The 19,543-nt window shown below is 41.0% G+C and overlaps 1 protein-coding gene across 1 annotated transcript in view; it reads left to right on the top strand.

Moving 5' to 3' along the window:
- TTC29 (tetratricopeptide repeat domain 29) overlaps positions 1 to 19,543 on the top strand; it is a 193,257-nt gene that overhangs the window by 30,223 nt on the left and 143,491 nt on the right. The window contains exon 4 of the mRNA XM_026648148.1: positions 13,605 to 13,790. Within this exon, the coding sequence (XP_026503933.1) occupies positions 13,605 to 13,790 (186 nt within the window). The remainder of the gene's footprint in view (positions 1 to 13,604; positions 13,791 to 19,543) is intronic.

Below are 19,543 nucleotides of genomic sequence, written 5' to 3'. Positions count from 1 at the left end.
TAGTGTTATATTCTTATACTTAAAAACCTATTAATAGCCAGTATTTTTGTGTGTGTGAATATTACTACTATTTCAAGGTGACCTCTGCTTGTTTCCTTTTCTAGAATGATCTTCAGAAGCCATCTGGAAAGCAGTGCCCACTGGGACACACAAATGCCCTCATGTGGTAGCAAATAGTTAGTGCCTGATTATAACATGGCTGTGTGGCCCCAACCACTTGAGTTGCTTCCTTTCAAAGGCCAGTTGTAGGGATCTTCTATGCCCCGGGCCATTCTGAGAGATTTTGAGCCAAAATGCCATTAATTTTTAGTGTGTTGTATAGTTAGCCCCTCCTCCCTGAGGTCCCTCTCCCACCCTAAAGGGACCAGTCACTCTGTGACTATGGTATATATATACCCTCTGCTTGTTCTCACTGTGCTTGAGTAGAGGGCCTACACATATTGAGCCTGCAATCACAGGCTCTGGAAGTCCATGCCTTCTTCACTAAAGAGGCTTATAAGTCCAGTCCCTGGATCCAATATCAATTGAGCTGCCTGTTCCTATGAATAGAGATCGCAGGTTACCTTCAGCTTCAAAGCCAGGCAAGTTGAGGATGACCCCTGGCCAAGTTTGTGCCAGACAGAGGTCCAGGGCTCTAGTACCAATGTCTTCTACAGGCAGTAAGGTCTCGTTGGCATCAAGAACATCAACTCAAAGAAGTGAGCCATCTAGGGCCAATTTTACTGGTGCCAAGGCCAAATTCAGCTTCTAGGGGTCCCTTCATGGGTGGCAGGAATGTCTCAGGTATCTAAAACCCAGCTACAAAGCAGATACCTATTGATGTGTTGGAGCAGGGGATTCCCTTGGGAACGGAGAGATTCATTTCATTGAAGCAAGCCAATGTGAGTACTCCCTTGGTGTCAAGTAAGGTAGTGTCAAAACATGAGACTGTCAATACAGAGTCCTCAGGCACTATGAGCTCAGCCTGAAGCAGGTCCTCTTTTCAAGGATGCTTTGGTTTGTCTCTCAGCTGCCTTCCACAAATGCAAGAGAAAGAGAAGTGCTGACGGGCTGTGACAGGATTGGGCCTCACCACCGTGGTGCCTCCCGCTGGTTGCTCTGGGAATTAGCTCTGTCCTCTGCGGGGCGCCCTCTGCCGGTGGTGTCCCGTCCGTCGTCTGCTCCTGTTGGTGTCTGGACCTGCGTTGCTCCCCGCTCGGCGGCGTCCTCTTCAGGACACTGCCCTCCAGCAGTGCCCACTGCTCTGGTCTCAACCCCTTCTTGGACTGCCTATGCAGGTGGGTGTTGTGATCAGCGGTCCATGAAGGGGTTGAGACCAGAGCAGTGGGCACTGCTGGAGGGGCAGTGGGGTGTGGTGTCAACATGGGGTGTGGTGTTATCACCAGTCCTCCGTCTGCACCTGTTCTAGTGGCCGGCTGCAGCCTCAAAGTCTAGTCCCTTTGTCACAGGGGCCAAGCACAGCCTGTATCAGGCCATGCTTCTCCTCAGCCAGATGTAGGACAAGGGGGAAGGGGGGGACCCATGCCCACCCGCTACTCTGGGTCCCAACCCAGGGACCCTCTAGCAGCAGCCTCCCTGCCCTCCTTCTCTCCCCTTGTCAGACTTTGTCCCTGGGCCACTTCCCCTTCGGCCCTGTGCACCCGCTCAGCCCCTTTGTAGCAAGGCCTGCAGCCTGGGGTTTTCCTTGGCTGGAGCTCCCCAGCTCCTTCTGCCCTTCCCCAGCACTGCTTTGTCCAAGGCGCTCGTCTCCTGCTCCAGAGACAGACCTTCCCCCATGAAAGTCTGGGACAGAGTGCCTGCTCCTCTCCTAGGCAGCCTTTATATAGGGCTTAGCCTAGCCCTCTCAGTAGGCCCTTCTCTAATTGGCTGCTGGCCTGCGCAGCCACTCTGGCCTACTCTAGCCCTCTCTCTCATGGCAGCCGCCCCACCACATGGGCCTTCAGTACCAGACTTCTCAACAGTGTCCCTGAAGAGGATGAGGTCCAGGAACCATAAAGCTTAAGTTGCCTGCCATGGCACCACCAGTGCCAATGGCTTCAGCTTTATCAATGTTCCCGACACTTAAGATTCCTGGTTCCTTCCCTCCATCTGTGTTTTTCAAGGACCTTTATCACCATGATCAAAGTAAATTGTCTTATTCTTGAGTGTGCACTTTTCTGGGGAAGACTGAGCCCAGTCCCATTGGATCTGGACATTGTAGTGGAGTCTTAATCAGGGCCTCCATTCTGTGGATTTTTCAGGTTGGCTGTGAAGCTGACATCTCAAACAAGGAGTGCCTCAACGCCCTCGTAGTCTTGTTCTCTTGGGTTCTAAAAGGAACTCTTTCTCAGTTTCTTCAGCCTCTTGGCTGAAGTCTGAAGTCTTGGCTTTTGGAAGTCTGGATGTCATAAAGGTCAGCAATAAAACCTACTACTCTTCCTCATCCATCTGATTCTCCCAGCACACCTAGGATGTTTGTTTTCCCCACCTCCAGACCAATGCTAGTATTTGCAGCATTATCCTTTCCATTTGTCAGTATTCTAGTCTGCCTGTTTGAGGAAAGGAAGGGGAGGAAGATTTGTAACAACCCCTCTTCTGATCAGCAAGAACGGTTTTGCTACTATTGTATTTAGATGGAATATATGGGCTCAAAGTATCAAAGATGTTAACAAGACCCTGTCATAGTCCAGTATTAAACAGTGTTAAATAAGTGTGGTGTATGGTATGCAAAGACCTCAGCCTGCTTAGTACCATGGTAAAGACACCATTAAACATCATTTTAACTGTTTATTAAACATAAAGAAAAGAAGGCAAAACAGTTGAAGTATTTGAAATATAACATTTTAACACATCCATAGTTCCCTTTCCCTTTAGCTGGAGAGAGTTTTTAGAAGGAAAAACACTCTTGTTTAACAGTTTGTTAGATGATATTAACAATGGTAGTAATTGTTCTTATGGGGAAAAGGGAAGAAATTAGTTGAGCTGGACTGAAGCTGGCGTTGCTGCTGCTGTTAAAGTCTGATCCTGTTTCTTGGAAGACAAAACAAAATACACACAAAAGGGGAGAGAAAAGAACAGCAAAGATAGAAAATACAGTTTCTGGTTTTGACTCTCACTTGTAGCCTCATTGCTGGAGAAGCACAGGCACAGCACATAGTCTTATCAGCCACTCTGAGACTTGGAAAACTTGTACCAGCATTGTGCTGTTTAGGACATTGCTTCCAGATGCTGCTTCCTGGTCATAGGCTTTCATCAGTCTTGCAAAATATACAGTCTTGGCCAGCTAAGCCAGACTCTTATTAGACAGAAGGAAAGAGGAGAGGGATAGGAAAGAGAAGAAATAAAGTGGGGAAGGAAAAGGACACATGGTGTGGGGAGAGGATATATGCAAATTCACACATCCCAGGTGGTGTTTGGGATTCAACTGCAAAAAGAACAGGAGTACTTGTGGCACCTTAGAGACTAACAAATTTATTAGAGCATAAGCTTTCGTGGGCTACAGCCCACTTCTTCGGATGCATATGGGATTCAACTGAAGTCAGTAGAAGTGGCAATGACATCTGGGTCCCGTTCTATGGGCCAATCTGTTGAAGATATTTCTCAGGATCAGGATGACAAAGGCCTGGGGTCCCAAGAGATGGTTTGAGTAGAGCTATGATAGTGAAGATCTCTCTAGTAGGCCACTTTTCCCCTAAATTCTGTTTTTTTAAGGACCCCAAAAGAGAGTGCTGGGTGGAATAGCTCATTCTTTCATTATTTTTCCGCCAATTAACCCTCGTTTCTGACCCACCAATTTTGGTTCACTGATTTTTGGTCTCTCACTGTCTTGTTTACCAGGTATGATCTTAACACAATTCTTGAATTATATCAGTAGGCCTTTTTGTGTGGACTAATTCAGTCTTTCTATCTCCATTTTGTACCTTTTCCCATCAAAATTTGTGATCGTAGGTTATTGTGACTTTTTATAAACTTTACTCAATTTTTACAATTGAGCTCACAATTAGGGTAAATTTGAAGGCCCAGTTATCACAATGCTACTTCTTCAACTTTCTCTGAGGATTCAGGCCCTTCATCTCATTCATCACTAGACGATTTAAGACAGTTCCAGAAGTCGGTAGGACATAAGACAGAGGCTCTGGCATTGGAAATATCAGCAGTCCATGAAAAGACTCTCATGGCTATTCAACGTTCTAGAGCCTAACAGAAAGAAACTCACTTGCCCCATTACTATTAGACTGCTGGACCCTGTTAAGAATATCCTCAATCCCAAGCACATCTGAGAAGGCAGAATAACCTTCCTCAGGTGTCATAGCAAGGCGTCCTGTACTTCCTAACCTACTATACTCCTGACTCATGGGTAGTCTGTTACCAATGAAAGGGTGAGATGTTCCAACACAGGTCAGACCTTCCTATTAGATAAGCATGGCAAAAAATTTACATTTTGGGAAGGAAAGTGTACTTTCTGTATGGCCAGTTATAAAGCCAGGCATCAGTTTCATCTTTGGGAGCAAATGCTCCCCATAAATGACCACCTTCCTGAGGAGCAGAAAAAGTCAGAAAATTTGCTGGTGATTGAGGAACATGAAGTGACCAACAACATTCTTTGAGGTGGTTTATGAGGCTTAAGACATTCTGGCTCAGATGTTTCTTTCGGGTAGTACTCCTTGCTTATATCATTGATCCTTTCTCCTAAAGCTCAGGCCTGTACTGAAAATTTGTATTGAGGGTGAGGTGCTTTTTCAGCCTCAGGAGAGAATGAAAGACATCAAGTTCACCACAAGATTACTGAAACTCCTTCAGTAATGTCAGATGAGGAGCACCTCAACATTCCTGTTGTGTTATCAAAAATCTTCCTTGCCATCCTTAGCTTTCAGCCTCAATATCAGAAGAGGCAGAGAAATGGAAAATATCTAACAAAGACTGCTGCTTCATATTCTGCTGTTTGTCTTTCTCAGAAAAAAGAATGCAAATTTGATACATTGGCTGAAAACCCAAAGCCAGTTTTAACTTCTGATTTCTTCTCTTTACCTCTCCCTCTGATACGCACTGTTTGGGCACTTGTTTGATACATTTTGTTGTGGCTTGGGTGGATTTACTATGGATTCTTGGGTACTCAACATCTTTCAGTTTTGATAGGTGGTCCAATTCCACTCCAGGGTTCCTCACAAAGTAGTATAGGCACCATGCTAAGTAATCATTTTTTTCTCCTTTGTGACACTGCCCCCATGTAATCACATTTTAAGAGTTGTATGCCTGGCCATGCAACTTTTTTGACTTTTAGGGTGTGTGCACACTTCCTTTGAGCCCAACATTCTGCTAACTGATGGTATGAACATCTCATCCCTTATAACTGCCTGTTGACTCTTCTCTACTTCCAGAGGCTTTAGCATTTGAACTCTGTGCAGCAAGAGAAAGGGTCAGTGTAGCTCTTTGGAAACAACACATTCAAATTTCAGAGAACAAAAGTTACTTTGATAACCCCTTTTCATCTTAAAACTTCATAGTTTAGATGTTTACTGTGTGTTGTGGATTTTCAGATCATGGCTTGATGAAATATCTTCTTCCTGGGTGCATATAAATATTTACTGTTAATTAAAATATCCCCCACTTACTTGTGCATCCATTTTCAAATGAGTTTGTGGTATTGACACATGAAACCTTGGAGCCATATTGAAGATACTGAGATCTGGGAGTAATTTTGGGGTTTCTCTATTTTAGTGTTTTTAAGGAGATTGCCAAGGACACCCAGATTTTGGGATGGATGATACTTCATTTAGCATAGTAGAAATGTAAATATATATCATGTATATTGTGACGGGGCAAGGCCAGATGGCTATAGCAAAGTAGTGGGAGACAGATATATTAGCCACAGGCTAAACAAATCCCTGTTACCAGGATAAGCAAATGGCAGCTGCTCCAGGTCAATTAAGACACCTGGGGCCAATTAAGATCTTTCCAGAAGGCAGGGAAGACAGCGGTTGATTGGGACACCTTAAGCCAATCGGGCTGGCTGAAACTAGTTAAAAGCCTCCCAGTTAGTCAGGTGGGGGTGTGTGTCAGGAACTGTGGGAGGAAGCCGCGCTGTTGGAGAAACTGAGCAGTGCAAACTGTATCAGACAAAGGAAGGGGGCCCTGAGGTAAGGGTGAAGTAGATATTGAGGTAGTGGGGGCTGATGTGGGGAAGTGGCCCAGGGAATTGTACGCATCCTGTTTCCAAAAAGTCAGCTACCATAGCTGCTACTATTAGGGTCCCTGGGCTGGAGCCCAGAGTAGAGGGCAGGCCCAGGCTCCTCCTCCCCTCCCCGATTAATCACTGAGACTGGGAGACAACAGAGATTGTGCGAGGGAGGGTAGCTTCTCCTCACCTCCTTTGCTGGCTTATGATGAAAATGGCTCAGTAGGCTGTGACCCTTGCCTCTAGAGAGAGAAGGGCTACGTGGAGGGTCACAGTGAGCCTCTGAGGCTAGTGAAATCTGACAGGAAGCGCGGGACCCACGGAGACAAGGTCAGAGCTTTGTCACAATATGTAGGATCTAGAAACCCCATTATAGACCATTTTTGTTGTTCATGAATCATGTTAATTATAGAACACAGCCAACAATAACCTTAATCTAAAATGCACCATTTTGAGAATTCTGATGAAAGTTTAAATAATATTTTAGAATCACAGAAATAAAGAGCTGGAAGGGACCTCAAGAGGTCATGAAGCCCTGCACTGAGACAGGACCAAGTAAACCTAGACCATCCCTGATGGGTGTTTGTCCAACTGGTTCTTAAAAACCTCCAGTAATGGGGATCCCACAACCTACTTTGGAAGTGTATTCCAGAGTTTTACTACCCTTATAGTTAGAAAGTTTTTCCTAATATTTAACCTAGAACTCCGTTGCAGCAGATTGAACCGATTACTTCTTGTACTACTTTCAATGGACATAGAGAACAATTCATCATAGTCCTCTTTATAACAACCCTTAACAAACTTGAAGACCATTATTAGTCCCTTCTCAGTCTTCTTTTCTTAAGACTGAACATGCCCTGTTTTCATAGGTGGGATTTTCTAAACCCTTTATTATATTTGTTGCTCTCCTCTGCACTCTCTCCCATTTGTCCACAGCTTTCCTAAAGTGTGACACCCAGAACTAGACACAGTGCTCGACCTGAGGCCTCATCATTGCTGAGTAGAGCAGGACAATTACCTCCCATATGACACTCTTGTTAATTACCCCAGAATGATATTAGCTCTTTTTGCAACAGCATCACACTTTTGACTCGTATTCAATTTCTGATCCACTACAAACCTTGATCTTTTTCAGTAATATTACCACCTAGTCAGTTATTCCCCATTTTCAGTTGTGCATCTGATTTTTCCTTCCTAAGTGTAGTACTTTCTTTATTGAATTTTACCTTGTTGTTTTCAGACAAATTTGTCAAGGTCATTTTGAATTCTAATCCTGGCCTCCAAAGTGCTTGCAACTCATCCTAGCTTGGACTCATCCACAGATTTTATAATCATACTCTCCACTCTGTTGTCCCAGTCATTAATGAAAATACTGAACAGTACCTGACCCTACCAGACCCTACTAAATGCACCCTCCCAGTTTGACAGTGAACCATTGATAACTACTCTTTGAGTACAATCAGCTGTGCACCTAGCTTACAGCAATTCCATGTAGATCACATTTCCCTAGTTTGCTTATGAAAGTGTCATGTGGAACAATGTCAAAAGTCTCATTAAAATAAAGATATATTAAGTCTACTGTTTCACCCCATTCACTAGGCCAGTAACCCTGACAAAGAAGGAAATTAGGTTGATTTGGCATGATTATCTTCTAGGGGCTTACAAACTGATTGTTTAATAATTTGTTTCAGTATCTTTTCAGGTATTGAAGTTAGGCTGACCAATTATATGGTCTATAATTTCCTGGGTCCTCTTTGTTCTCTGTTAAGACAGATACTATGTCTGCCCTTCTCCAGTTATCTAGGACCTCACCCATCCTCCATGAGTTCTCTAAGATAATTGCTAAAGGTTCTGAGACTGTTTCAGCAAGTTCCTTAATTACCCTAGGATGAATTTCATCAGACCCTGCTGACTTGAGTATGTCTAATTTATTTAAATATTCTTTAACCTGTTATTCCCCTATTTTCCTTTGCACTATGTTTGTATGGGCATATATATTTCGCAAATCTATACTTCAGAATTCATCAGTGTTGGGGATACATTTCTAATATACTTTGAAAAAGGTATGCAGTGTGGCTCTTCTAGGTGAGCTGCTAGTGACACTTATTATAGTTAAGCAGCAGCTCTCCTGTAGTTAAGCTTGTGAGTCATTTTCTGTTTAAAAGATAACTTTTCTAAATTCATTTAAGGTGAGAAATTACTACTTGTAACCAGTTTCTTTAGTATCTTATGCTTAGGTTGCATTTTTGTTTTATTTGCTGGGTAATCTGCTTTGATCTGTTTACTATCCCTTATAATCACTTAAAATCTATATTTTGTAGTTAATAAACTTGTTTTTATTTTGTCTAAAACCCAGTGTGTGGAATTCATAACTGGGGGGAGGGGGGGCAAAAAGCTGATGCATATCTCTCTCCACATTGAGGGAGGGAGCGAATTTCATAAGCTTACGCTATACAATTCTCTGTGCAGCGCAAGGCAATACAATTTTGGGTCTACCCTTTAAAGTACTGGGCAATTCCTTAGCTGAATCTTCCCATGCAGAGCTAATCTCAGCATCTGTGTGTAAAGCTGCAGCTGCGTCTGTCCCTACCTGTATGTGTGCTGGTAAAGTGAAGTCCAAAGCCTGAGGGAGGGCTTAGCTAGCTTGCCTCAGCAATACAGTGTGAAGGAAACCCAGGCTGGTGGGTCAGGTGGGCTCAGTGGTAACCCAGTTCCAAGTGGCACGTAATATGGGCCTGGGCGTTGTAGCGGATCACAGATTGGATATTTGCCAACAATGCAATGCAGTTGCAAAGAAAACTAATATAATTCTGGTGTGTATTAATAGGACTGTTGTATGCAAGATATAGGAGATAATTGTTCCACTCTACTTGGAATTAGTGAGGCCCCAGCTGGAGTACTGAGTCCAGTTTTGGGGCACCACACTTTAAAAAAGAATGTGGACAAATTGCAGAGAGTCCAGAGAAGAATAACAAAAATGATAAAAGGTTTAGAAAACCTCACCTGTGAGGAAAGGTTAAAAAAACTGGGCATATTTAGGCTTGAGAAAAAAAGGCTGAGGGAGGGACCTGATAACAGTCTTCAAATATGTTAAGGGCTTTTATAAAGAGGATGATGATCCATGTCCACTGAAAATAGAATAAGAAGTAATGGGTTTAATCTGCAATAAGGGAGATTTAGGTTAGATATTAGGAAAAACTTTCTAACTAAAAGGATAGTTATGTATTGGAATAGATTACCAAGGGAGGTTGTGGAATCCCCATCGTTGGAGGTTTTCAAGAACAGGTTAGAGAAAGACCTGTCCCAGCACAGGGGGATGGACTAGATGACTTCTTGAGTTGCCTTGTAGCCCTAAAACTAATATATATATATATATATTTATATATATATATATATCTGTTGACATTTGTGTGCATATCACCTAGGAAGTGTTACTAAATTTACTTGTAATATTTAGGCTAACCACTCATCACACATTGTTTGCTGTTCATCTAGTCAAAGCATCAGCTTTTGCTGGTATCAAGCATTAAATTCAGTCTTGCATTATGAAATTTGAATATCTGTGTCTTGGAGCAGTATTGCAACATTGCATATTTTAGTACATATATCAGTATCTCCTACATAAAAGATCGCAATAAGACTTTTATACCACACAACGTATGATCATTGGGCAGAAAAAATAGTGGCCACTTTAGATTGCTTTTTATCACAGTTTTCTCTAATCTATGGTGCCAGTTAAGTGAATTATTATAACTTAAAGATTTTAGTTATTTCAGCTGGAAATGGTTATCAATTACATGAAGGTTAATAGTTGTTTATTTGGGAATAGAAGAAAATGCTGAACACTGGAACTGAATTTGCATCACATTATTGAGACAAAAATTAGAGTAAAATTTTCATTGAGGAAACAAAATGATTGGGAATGATAGCACAACAATGGGCACAGGAAGCTTATTTGTGGTAACCAAAAAGCAAATGAATCTGTCAGAAGAATAAAACAGAGTAGCAATGAGTTACAAGTGCTGAAAAGATAATTCAGAGACGTAGAATTTTTTGGCCTGAAGAAAATAACACAGAAGATTCTTCAAATGAAAATTCTCTGTATTTTAAAGGAAGCTGATTATGGAATCTTAAAAATGATAGAAAGTGTGGAATGTAAGAATGGATGTGCGAAACCTGAACAATTAAGCTAACTCTGAGAAAACAAACAGGAATGGAGAAGGCAAAAGTTGAATTAACAAGAGGACAGAATTGTTTAACAACAAGGGAAGTAAGTTTAGTTGTCAAAAGAAAAATAAAGGGGCAGGAAGAGTGGAAGAAAAGAGTTCAAAGTGGCTTCAGAAAACAAACAGGGAAAAATCTGCTCACATTACTCAAATTGGCCAGGATCAGATCAAAAATGAGAGACGTTAAAGCACTAGTTAAATGTGTCAAGGATGGCAAGAAAGATGAAGGGGTATGTGATATTTGGAAAAGTCAGAACAGGGAATAGCACACATGGACAGAATACAGAGACTTCTGTTATATGCCATTTGCTGCAGTGCTTCATCAAGGTTAACTTGAGGTGATAAAGAAATTAATCCTGTCAGAAGATAGTACAAGGCACTCAGAATATTTCATATTAGAAAATATATAATTCAAGTTTTGATTTTGAAATGAAAGATGTAAAAATGGGGAGGCTGTGGAAAAAATCTCTCTTCCTGGTTAGAACTGAAGCAAGGAGCTGTACATTTTGTACAGAACACTCTTCAGAGTAATTACTGATAACTTTTTGTTCAGACAACCGAAGTGACTGACATGAAAGTTATCATTTGCAATCCATATAGTAGTTCTTTACAGAGGTTTGACTTTTTTTGTCCGCCCCCCCCCCAAATGTTCTTTAGAAAAATATACATTAAGGCTTGAGTTTCCCTGTTAGATCAGCTATTATGAAGGCTTCAACATAGAATTTAAAAATGTTTTGATGTGGTATTCTGATTTCTAAGCAGTAAGGAAAGATTTGCACTCCAGGAGTGAAATCCTGGCCCCTTTGAAATCAATGGGATTTTTTCCATTGACTTCAGTGGGGCCAAGATTTCACCCAGGGGTGGGTTTTTCCTTGTTGAGAGATAGATAAGTGGATGCAAGCTCAGGGTATCTGTTCCTACTCCTGCATGTAGATCCTGTCATTGCTTTGAGCACAAAAGCTAATCAACTGTAAAAACAACAGCAAAACTTACAACTCACAGAACTCCTGAACACAAAGCATCTGTGTTCACACCTTCAGCTAGCCAACAGTTTCTCTCACCAAACACTGTCTGACCTGCTGTGAGATATGCATGCAATTGTATCTGTGTTGGTCCCAGGATATTAGAGAGACAAGGTGGGTGAGGTAATATCTTTTATTGGACCAACTTCTGTTGGTGAGTGAGACAAGCTTTTGAGCCACACAGAGCTCTTCTTCTCTGTGTGGCTCGAAAGCTTGTCTCAGTCACCAATAGAAGTTGGTCCAATAAAAGATATTACCTCACCCACCTTGTCTCCCTGCTGAGAGATATGTCTGTTTTAACCCCTCCATCTCCCCAAATACATTAAAATCCTTCAAGAATATGTTCCTGGGCTTCCACTCAGTAACCAGCCACATAAACAATATATCAATCAAAATTATAATAGCATTTTAGTCAGTTGTCCAAATTTAACTCTGGCTTAAGTGGAGACAAATTCATTACCTTATGTCAGCATTAAATTTGGCCTGATATTTTTGCATCTGTCAATTAGACAGAAGGCTTATGTGTTCTGCTAATTACTTCTGTGGACCCTCTGAGCCCATGAGAGAATAGGTGCTTCAAACCCACAGTAAGAGGAAACAATGTGGTAATTATTGTCAAAGTTCTTCAGTCTGATGCTGATGCCTCTAAGCACCAGATCATTAACCTAATTCAGCAGAGTATTGAGATAATCTCCTGTGATTTTTAAATGGACTCTTTTGATGGGAAATCTCTCCTATTTCATATAAGCTGTAACTTAGAGCAATAAATAATACATTTGATAGTATATTAACACTCCTTGGATTTTGGACTTGCAGCTAGCAACAGTTTAATTAAGCTTCATAAGGTGTCCAATGTGCTGTTACTTAGGTTGCTGAGAAGCTGAATAATGAATTACATTTCCAGTATCTTTATAAATTTTAGGGCAAGATTGTGATATGTACTGTTGGTTTGTACATGTGGAGAGAGCATAATCTGTGAGGCTGCTACTTCACGCTTACTTTCACAGGTGGGTGGAGAGTGGATGGAGCCCTTGGCTGGTCCTCTCAACATGCCACTAGGAAGTAATCTGCTATTGGTAAAGAGCAGGAGCAGACTGTTTTCTCCTTTTAAGCAAGGGGATTTGGGGTTTGAATCTCATTTACTTTCCAAAGCTGCTTTGTGGGTAGCACCTCTATGCACTATCCCTTATTCATAGCAAAATATAAAGTTTCAGTCTTGCCATTAATTTGTCACAGTTTTTAAGGAAATAGAAACAAAAATGTACATGAAAACTATTAGCCTTTTTCATTATTCCTTTTTTACTTGTAATGCTTAAAATGGATATGAAAATGGTCAAGATTAGTTAAATAAATGTGTTTCATATAGGATTTTTTTCAGGTATTATTGTTTTCCCTTTACCTCCTTCATTGCAACCGCTAAGGGTATGTCTACACTGCAATTAAAAACCCACGGCTGGCCCGTGCCAGCTGACTCAGGCTCATGGGGCTCTGTCTTCAGGGCTGTTTAATTGCAGTATAGATGTCCAGGCTCGGGCTGAAGCCTGAGCTTTAGGACCCTTCAAAGTGGGATGGTCCTCATAATGTCTACACTGCACTTAAACAGCCCCTTAGCCCAAGTCAGCTGGTGTGGGCCAGCCACGGGTGTCTAATAGCAATGTATACATACCCAGACACAGACAGTGATTCTCTTTCAGACTCAGGCCCATTCTGAATCCTGTCAATGCCTTTGCGGTCTCAATCAGTGGAGGTTGTTCAAGAGTCATATAAAGCGTTCCCTTCTCCTTTAGTGGGATTGTGCTGCTCCAAGCTCTGACATCTGCATAGCATTGTGTTGTGCTGACACAGGAGTGCTTTCTAGTAAGTCCATTTCTATAACAGGTATTTATTTTACATATTTTAAAGAAATATATTTTGGTCTGGTATACAGAAAATAATATTCATGTATTCATATTCCTGCCACAATTCATTTTTCAGTGGTGCTTTTACTTGGAAGTTTATCCCTTTTCCTTAGTTTATATTTGTTTAACAAGTATGTATTTAAGAAAGTGTAACTATATGTAGTTGAATGGGACACAGTAAACATCCCTTTAACTGATATGTTTATTATGAAAATAAATCTGATTTTACCAAACAGGCCTTCCTCTTGAAAGTTAATAATATTCCATTGTTTTGACTGAGTTGTAAATTTTTTTACATTTTAAGAGTACTACGAGGAGGTGTACAATAACCAACTTAATTTGGCCTACTGCTTCAACAACACTGAGGACAAATGGTTAAGGAATTACTTTTATGAACAATGTTTTAGCACCGCTCAGCTAATCAAAATCGATGGTGGGAAAAAAGAGGCTGAAGCGCATGCAAATATGGGCCTTGTCAATGAGGAACAAGGTAAGTAACAGTTTATATCATTACATCAAAATGTATTTCCATTTTCACACAGTCACATTCTGTTGGTCTATATTTATTTACTCTGCACAATATTATACCATAATATATTATGTAATGCTAAAATATCTGTGGGTTTGTGAAGTAGTCATAATTTAAATTTTTAGATCAGCAAATCTACAAATAGAACAGTTCATCATTAGAGACAGAATTTTGCACCCCAGTTGTAGTTTGAAGGTTCTCATTCAAACTGAAGACAAGCTATATGAACAGAGGAAGCATTTCTTTATAAATAAAGATGTTCCCTTGCTTTAAGTTTACCTCCTTTCATCACGTGCTGTTTGTTCAACGTCTCACTAGCTAATGTTGTCGCAGATTGTGAGCCTGTGATATCAATGAGAAAAGATGTTAATATAAGCAACAATTGACTTCATTGCCACATTTTAAAAATTGTGCTAGTTTTCATGGCAGAAAGGTTTGGGTGTATATGACAGGGTCCGTGTATGAAGGAGGTTTCTCTATACTTAATACTAGAAAAGAAAAACAATGAGCAAATTTTTCACCACAGGTAATTTGTTCAAATTTAGCCTCTGTTTCTACTTGCTAAATGTACTTTAGCTGTTTATGATTTCTTCAAATGTATTTGTGTGAATATTCAGTTTATAGATTGACCACAGACTTTTAGATATATTGCTTCAGTGTGATTGACCATGTAAGAAACAAGTATCAGGGGGTAGCCGTGTTAGTCTGTATCTACAAAAACAACAAGGAGTCTGGTGGCACCTTAAAGACTAACAGGTTTATTTGGGTGAAAGCTTATGCCCAAATAAATCTGTTAGTCTTTAAGGTGCCACCAGACTCCTTGTTGTTCATGTAAGAAACAGTGTATTGTTTCTATTCTCTGATTTGATGAACAAGCAAGCACTTCTGGCATGAATCCTTGTCTATATAATTTTCATGAATACTTGTGTATGTAATTTTGAAATCTGCTTTCCACAAAAAATGTTGCTGATAAAACTCAATCATTCCAATGTTGTCAGGAAAAAAATGTACAAAGGGTCATAGGTGTGGCAGAAGTTAATTTGTTAAAAAATCCTGAGCTATATTCAAAGAAAATATTTGAGGTATCTGTGATATTAAATTGTATTATTTGAGAAATAGAAAAGTAGAAATGTAGCGCTGGAAGAAACCTCACCTGGTCATCTAATCTGACACCTGGGCTTTTTAAAAGAACTGAGCGAGCGGTCAGTCTGGAGTTGAAACCACAATGATCAGGCAGACTCCTGTGAAGGGCCCTGAGTCAGGGTTTTCAGGAGAAGGATACTCCATGGAAACAAGCCTGGGGACAGCATTCTTGCCCAGAATGGAGAATCTTTAAGGTAGCCTAGAAAGGGGCTGGGAACAGGGCCCACAGGGTGGGCTGAAAAAGAAGGGGTTATGTTTGTTGTAATTTGGCTAGAGGACTAAGCCACATCTCCAGTACAGACTGATGTGTGGAGAGCTGAGGAGACACACCTTGGGGGAAGGAAACTGAGTCAGGGAGCACCTGTAGTGCCATACTTGACCAATAGGGAGCACACTGTTATAACTGACAGCTGAATATGGGCCGGTGTGTTTTACTGATATGATGGCTAAGGTCTGTTCTGTTCCATATAGGTTCTTCCTATATAGTGTGTACCATGCTTATCACTGTAGTATCTCGGTACTTTTCAGTAGTGCATTAAGCAATGTGATTAACATCATTCACATGAGGAATATTATATCATGTTAAACTTATTAATTTGTTAACCTCTATACCAGATTTTCAGATAATGTATTATGTCTGTAGGAAAAGTGACCAAAAGGAAGAAAGGACTCTGAATGCGCAAAAGCCATGTACTTTGAATGGGTTGTACCAAATTAGATTGAATGTGTGTCAGTCTAACTTAAAAAACAGAAAAAATTAAAATAGGTATCTAATCTTTTTGTCTTTTTAAAAGCAGTTGAACAAAACTACTTCAAGTAAATGTTATAGATATGAAAAAACAGCAATTCTACTTAAACCAATAATTAACTAAGCACTGGAACAATTTATCTAGAGAGATTGTGGAATCTCCATCATTGGAGGCTTTTCAGAACAGGTCAAACACCTGTCAAGGATGGTCTAGATCAGTGGTCTCCAACCTTTTTACACCCCAGATCACTTTTTGAATCTAAGGGCAACCCAGGAAATACCACACTCCTTCCCCGAGGCCCCACCCCTTCCCCAAAGCCCTGCCCCACTCACTCCATTCCCCGCTTTCCATCGCTCGCTCTCAGGGGCGGCTCTAGGCACCAGCTAAACAAGCTGGTGTCTAGGATGGCAAAATTTATGGGGCGGCAAAATGCTGTGCTACCGGCTCCCGCCTGGGGGGGAAGTGGCCGCTGCCCGCAGGAGACCGGCGCGAACAAGCCGAGGAGCGGCCCGTCCTCTGAAGCCGGGGCAGGGCCAAGGCGAAGCCCAAGGATGAGCAGGGCTGGGATCCAGCAGCAGCCCCAACCCCTGGCCCTGGGAGCGGCGGTGACCAGAGATGACTCCACCTCAGGCCAGATCTGCAGCAAGGTAAGAGTCGGGCCAGGCGGGGGAGGGTCCCCAGGACCCCTGGGGAGCTTCTGCCTGCTGGAGCCCCAGAGGCTGCTGCCTCACTCCCCAGCCCCTCACAGCACTCCAGTGCCTGGAGTCTCCTTCTGCCTCCCCCCCTGCAGGGAGCGAGCGACCTGGCAGAGAGGGGCAGCATCTGTCTAGCAAGCCCAGCACCTCTTCCTTGGCTCCTCCAGCCACAGAGCTCTCTCCATTGCATGCCCCTCGGGCTCCCAGCTGGGCGGCCTCAGCGCTGGGAAAACGCCAGCAGGGCTGGGTCCAGTGTGTATCCGAGCTCGTGGGGAGCTCTCTCGCCCCAATGACTAGCACCTTATCTACGGCAAGTACAGTAGTGCAATAGGAGTGTGACGTGAAAAATATCATGTCATGTTGTGACACGGTCACTCAAATCACGATTACGTGTGTGTACTGTGCTGCCCTGTCGGCGCCATTCGCGCTAATTTCCATTTTGCCTCGGTGCCAGTGGTTATAGGGCTAAAATGCCTGGACGAAAATGACTTTCTGGTGCTGCTTACCAGCAACAAAGAGAGAAACGTCAAAAAGAATTAGAAAAACTATCTCGTACTTCAAAAAAGTATTTTAAAAAAGTCGACAATCAAGGAGAAAGCTCTAAGCAATGCTTTGAAGGTGATTATTCATCAACTGATGAAGACCAATCGAACCAAAGATTACCTTTATCAACTGATAAAGATGAACAACAATCTGACCAAAGATTATCTTCACTAACTGATAAAGACGAACAATCACAATCCATCCAAAGATTTACTACTTCAGCTGAAGAGTCCAGAAATGAAGAACTGTTATCCAAATCTAAAACTGAAGAACAATTATTGGAAGGTGGAGAGACTGACATAGGATCGGAACCAAGTACATGGCCGACAATAATTACTGATACAATGCGAATTATTATTGTGAAAAAAGGTCCTTCAAAACTAGATCCTACATTTGAATATCCATTTAATGAGTCAAATCGTCAATTTATGCCATCCAGTCTGAAGAAAAAAATGAAAAATGGGGAACAAATTAATAGATCTTGGTTAGTGTATTCACAGACCAAAGATGTAGTTTTTTGTTTTTGCTGCAAACTGTTCTGTAACTCGGACATTTTTCTGGCAACTGCAGGTTTTAATGACTGGCGAAATTTGCATCAGCATTTGAAAGAACATGAAACATCAAAAAATTTACGCTCATTGACAAATTGGATTGAGCTGTCAAACAGATTACGTACTGGTACAACATTCGATGCGGTACAGCAACGTCAACTAAATTCAGAAATTCTACGTTGGCAAGCAGTGTTGGAACGTTTACTGGCAATCATTAATTTCCTAGCCGAACAGTGCCTCGCATTCCATGGATCCTCGGATATTTTATATGAGAATAACAATGGAAATTTCTTAAAATTGGTTGAGTTATTGGCAAAATTTGATAATGTTATGGCTTAGCATGTACGAAGAGTGAAAGATGGAGAGATTCACACCCATTATTTGGGTAAAAATACACAAAATGAAATAATAGAATTAATTTCTAAAGGAGTGCGTAATGAAATTTTATCGAATTTGAAACATGCCAAATATTACTCAATTATAGTTGATTGTACTCAAGATCTGAGCAAAACCGAGCAAATGTCAATAGTTTTACGATTTCTGAAAATTGATGAAAATGCAGAAGTGAAAATTTGTGAACACTTTCTAGAATTTATACCAGTGAATGAAACTACCGGGAAAGCCCTCACAGATGTAATTCTACAGAGATTGGAACACTATGGAATACCTTTAGAAAATATGCGCGGCCAAGGGTACGATAACGGCTCAAACATGCAGGTGTACAGCAAAGAATATTGAATTTAAACAATCGAGCTTTTTTCATTCCTTGCCATGCGCATTCGCTCAATCTGGTTGTCAGTGATGCCGCCAAATCATCTAAAGATGCCGTTTCATATTTTACCACAGTGCAAACAATTTACAACCTTTGGAGTGCTTCCACACACCGTTGGGCAGTCTTGAAGAAGCATCTTGAACAAAAACTCACACTTAAACCTCTGAGTCAAACTAGATGGGAAAGCAGGATAGAAGCTATTAGACCACTCCGATATTCATCAGGAGAGATTTATGATGCACTATTCGAAATAAGCCAGGACTTGTCCTATGATCCTTCATTTCGACATGAAGCTGAAACATTGGCTCAGAAAATGATGCAGTTTCAATTTTCATGTTGCACGGTTATTTGGCACAATATTCTAAATCAAATTAATTTGACCAGCAAAGTTATGCAGAACTTAACCAGAGACATATCCGAGGCAAAGATGATTTTGAATAAAACGCTGGAATATTTAAAAAAATACCGTTCAGATGAATGATTTGAAGAAACTGTCAAAGAAGCAACAACAATAGCAGAGGATCTTGATTTTGAACCAACGTTTTCACCTCAAAAATTCATTCGTCCTCGGAAAAAAAAAGACAGTTTTGTTATGAGGCTCATGATGATCCTATTCTCGATCCAAACGAAAGGTTTAAAGTTGAATGTTTCTATTGTATTTTGGATGTAGCTATAACTTCCATTGAAGAAAGATTTTGTCAGTTGCATGGTCATTGTGAAACTTTCGAATTTTTATACGATATTGGAAATATTAAAAATCAGTTTTCCAAAGAAGACCTCATGAAGCAGTGCCAAGACCTACATTTAGCACTGAGTACTGATAACGCTGCTGACATTGATGCAGTAGAATTGTATGATGAATTAATAGCTTTATCTGAGCTAATAAGTCCTAAAACTTCTCCTCTGAAAGTATTAGAATTTATAGCAAGAAATGATTTTTTCGCTCCAAACACTGCTATAGCATTACGCATTCTTTTAACATTACCAGTATCAGTGGCTTTTGGTGAGCGCAGTTTCTCAAAACTGAAATTACTAAAAAATTATTTGAGGTCCACTATGTCTCAAAATCGTATGTCAGGACTGGCATTAATTTCAGTTGGAAGTACTATTGCAAAAAATTTAGATTTCACTGACTTATTAAAAGACTACGCAAGTATAAAAACCAGAAAAATTCAGTTCATATAAATTCTTTTAATTTATGAGAAACTGGAAGACACTAAAGTTTTTCATTACAGTGTATAGTTGAACTCAAATTGTTTGT

The sequence above is a fragment of the Terrapene carolina genome, unplaced genomic scaffold (genome assembly GCF_002925995.2).
Source record: "Terrapene carolina triunguis isolate 2854851 unplaced genomic scaffold, T_m_triunguis-2.0 Scaffold66, whole genome shotgun sequence".
NCBI classification, from domain to species: domain Eukaryota; kingdom Metazoa; phylum Chordata; order Testudines; family Emydidae; genus Terrapene; species Terrapene triunguis.
Note: the sequence above shows the minus strand (reverse complement) of the source record. Positions and strands in the feature narration are given on the sequence as shown.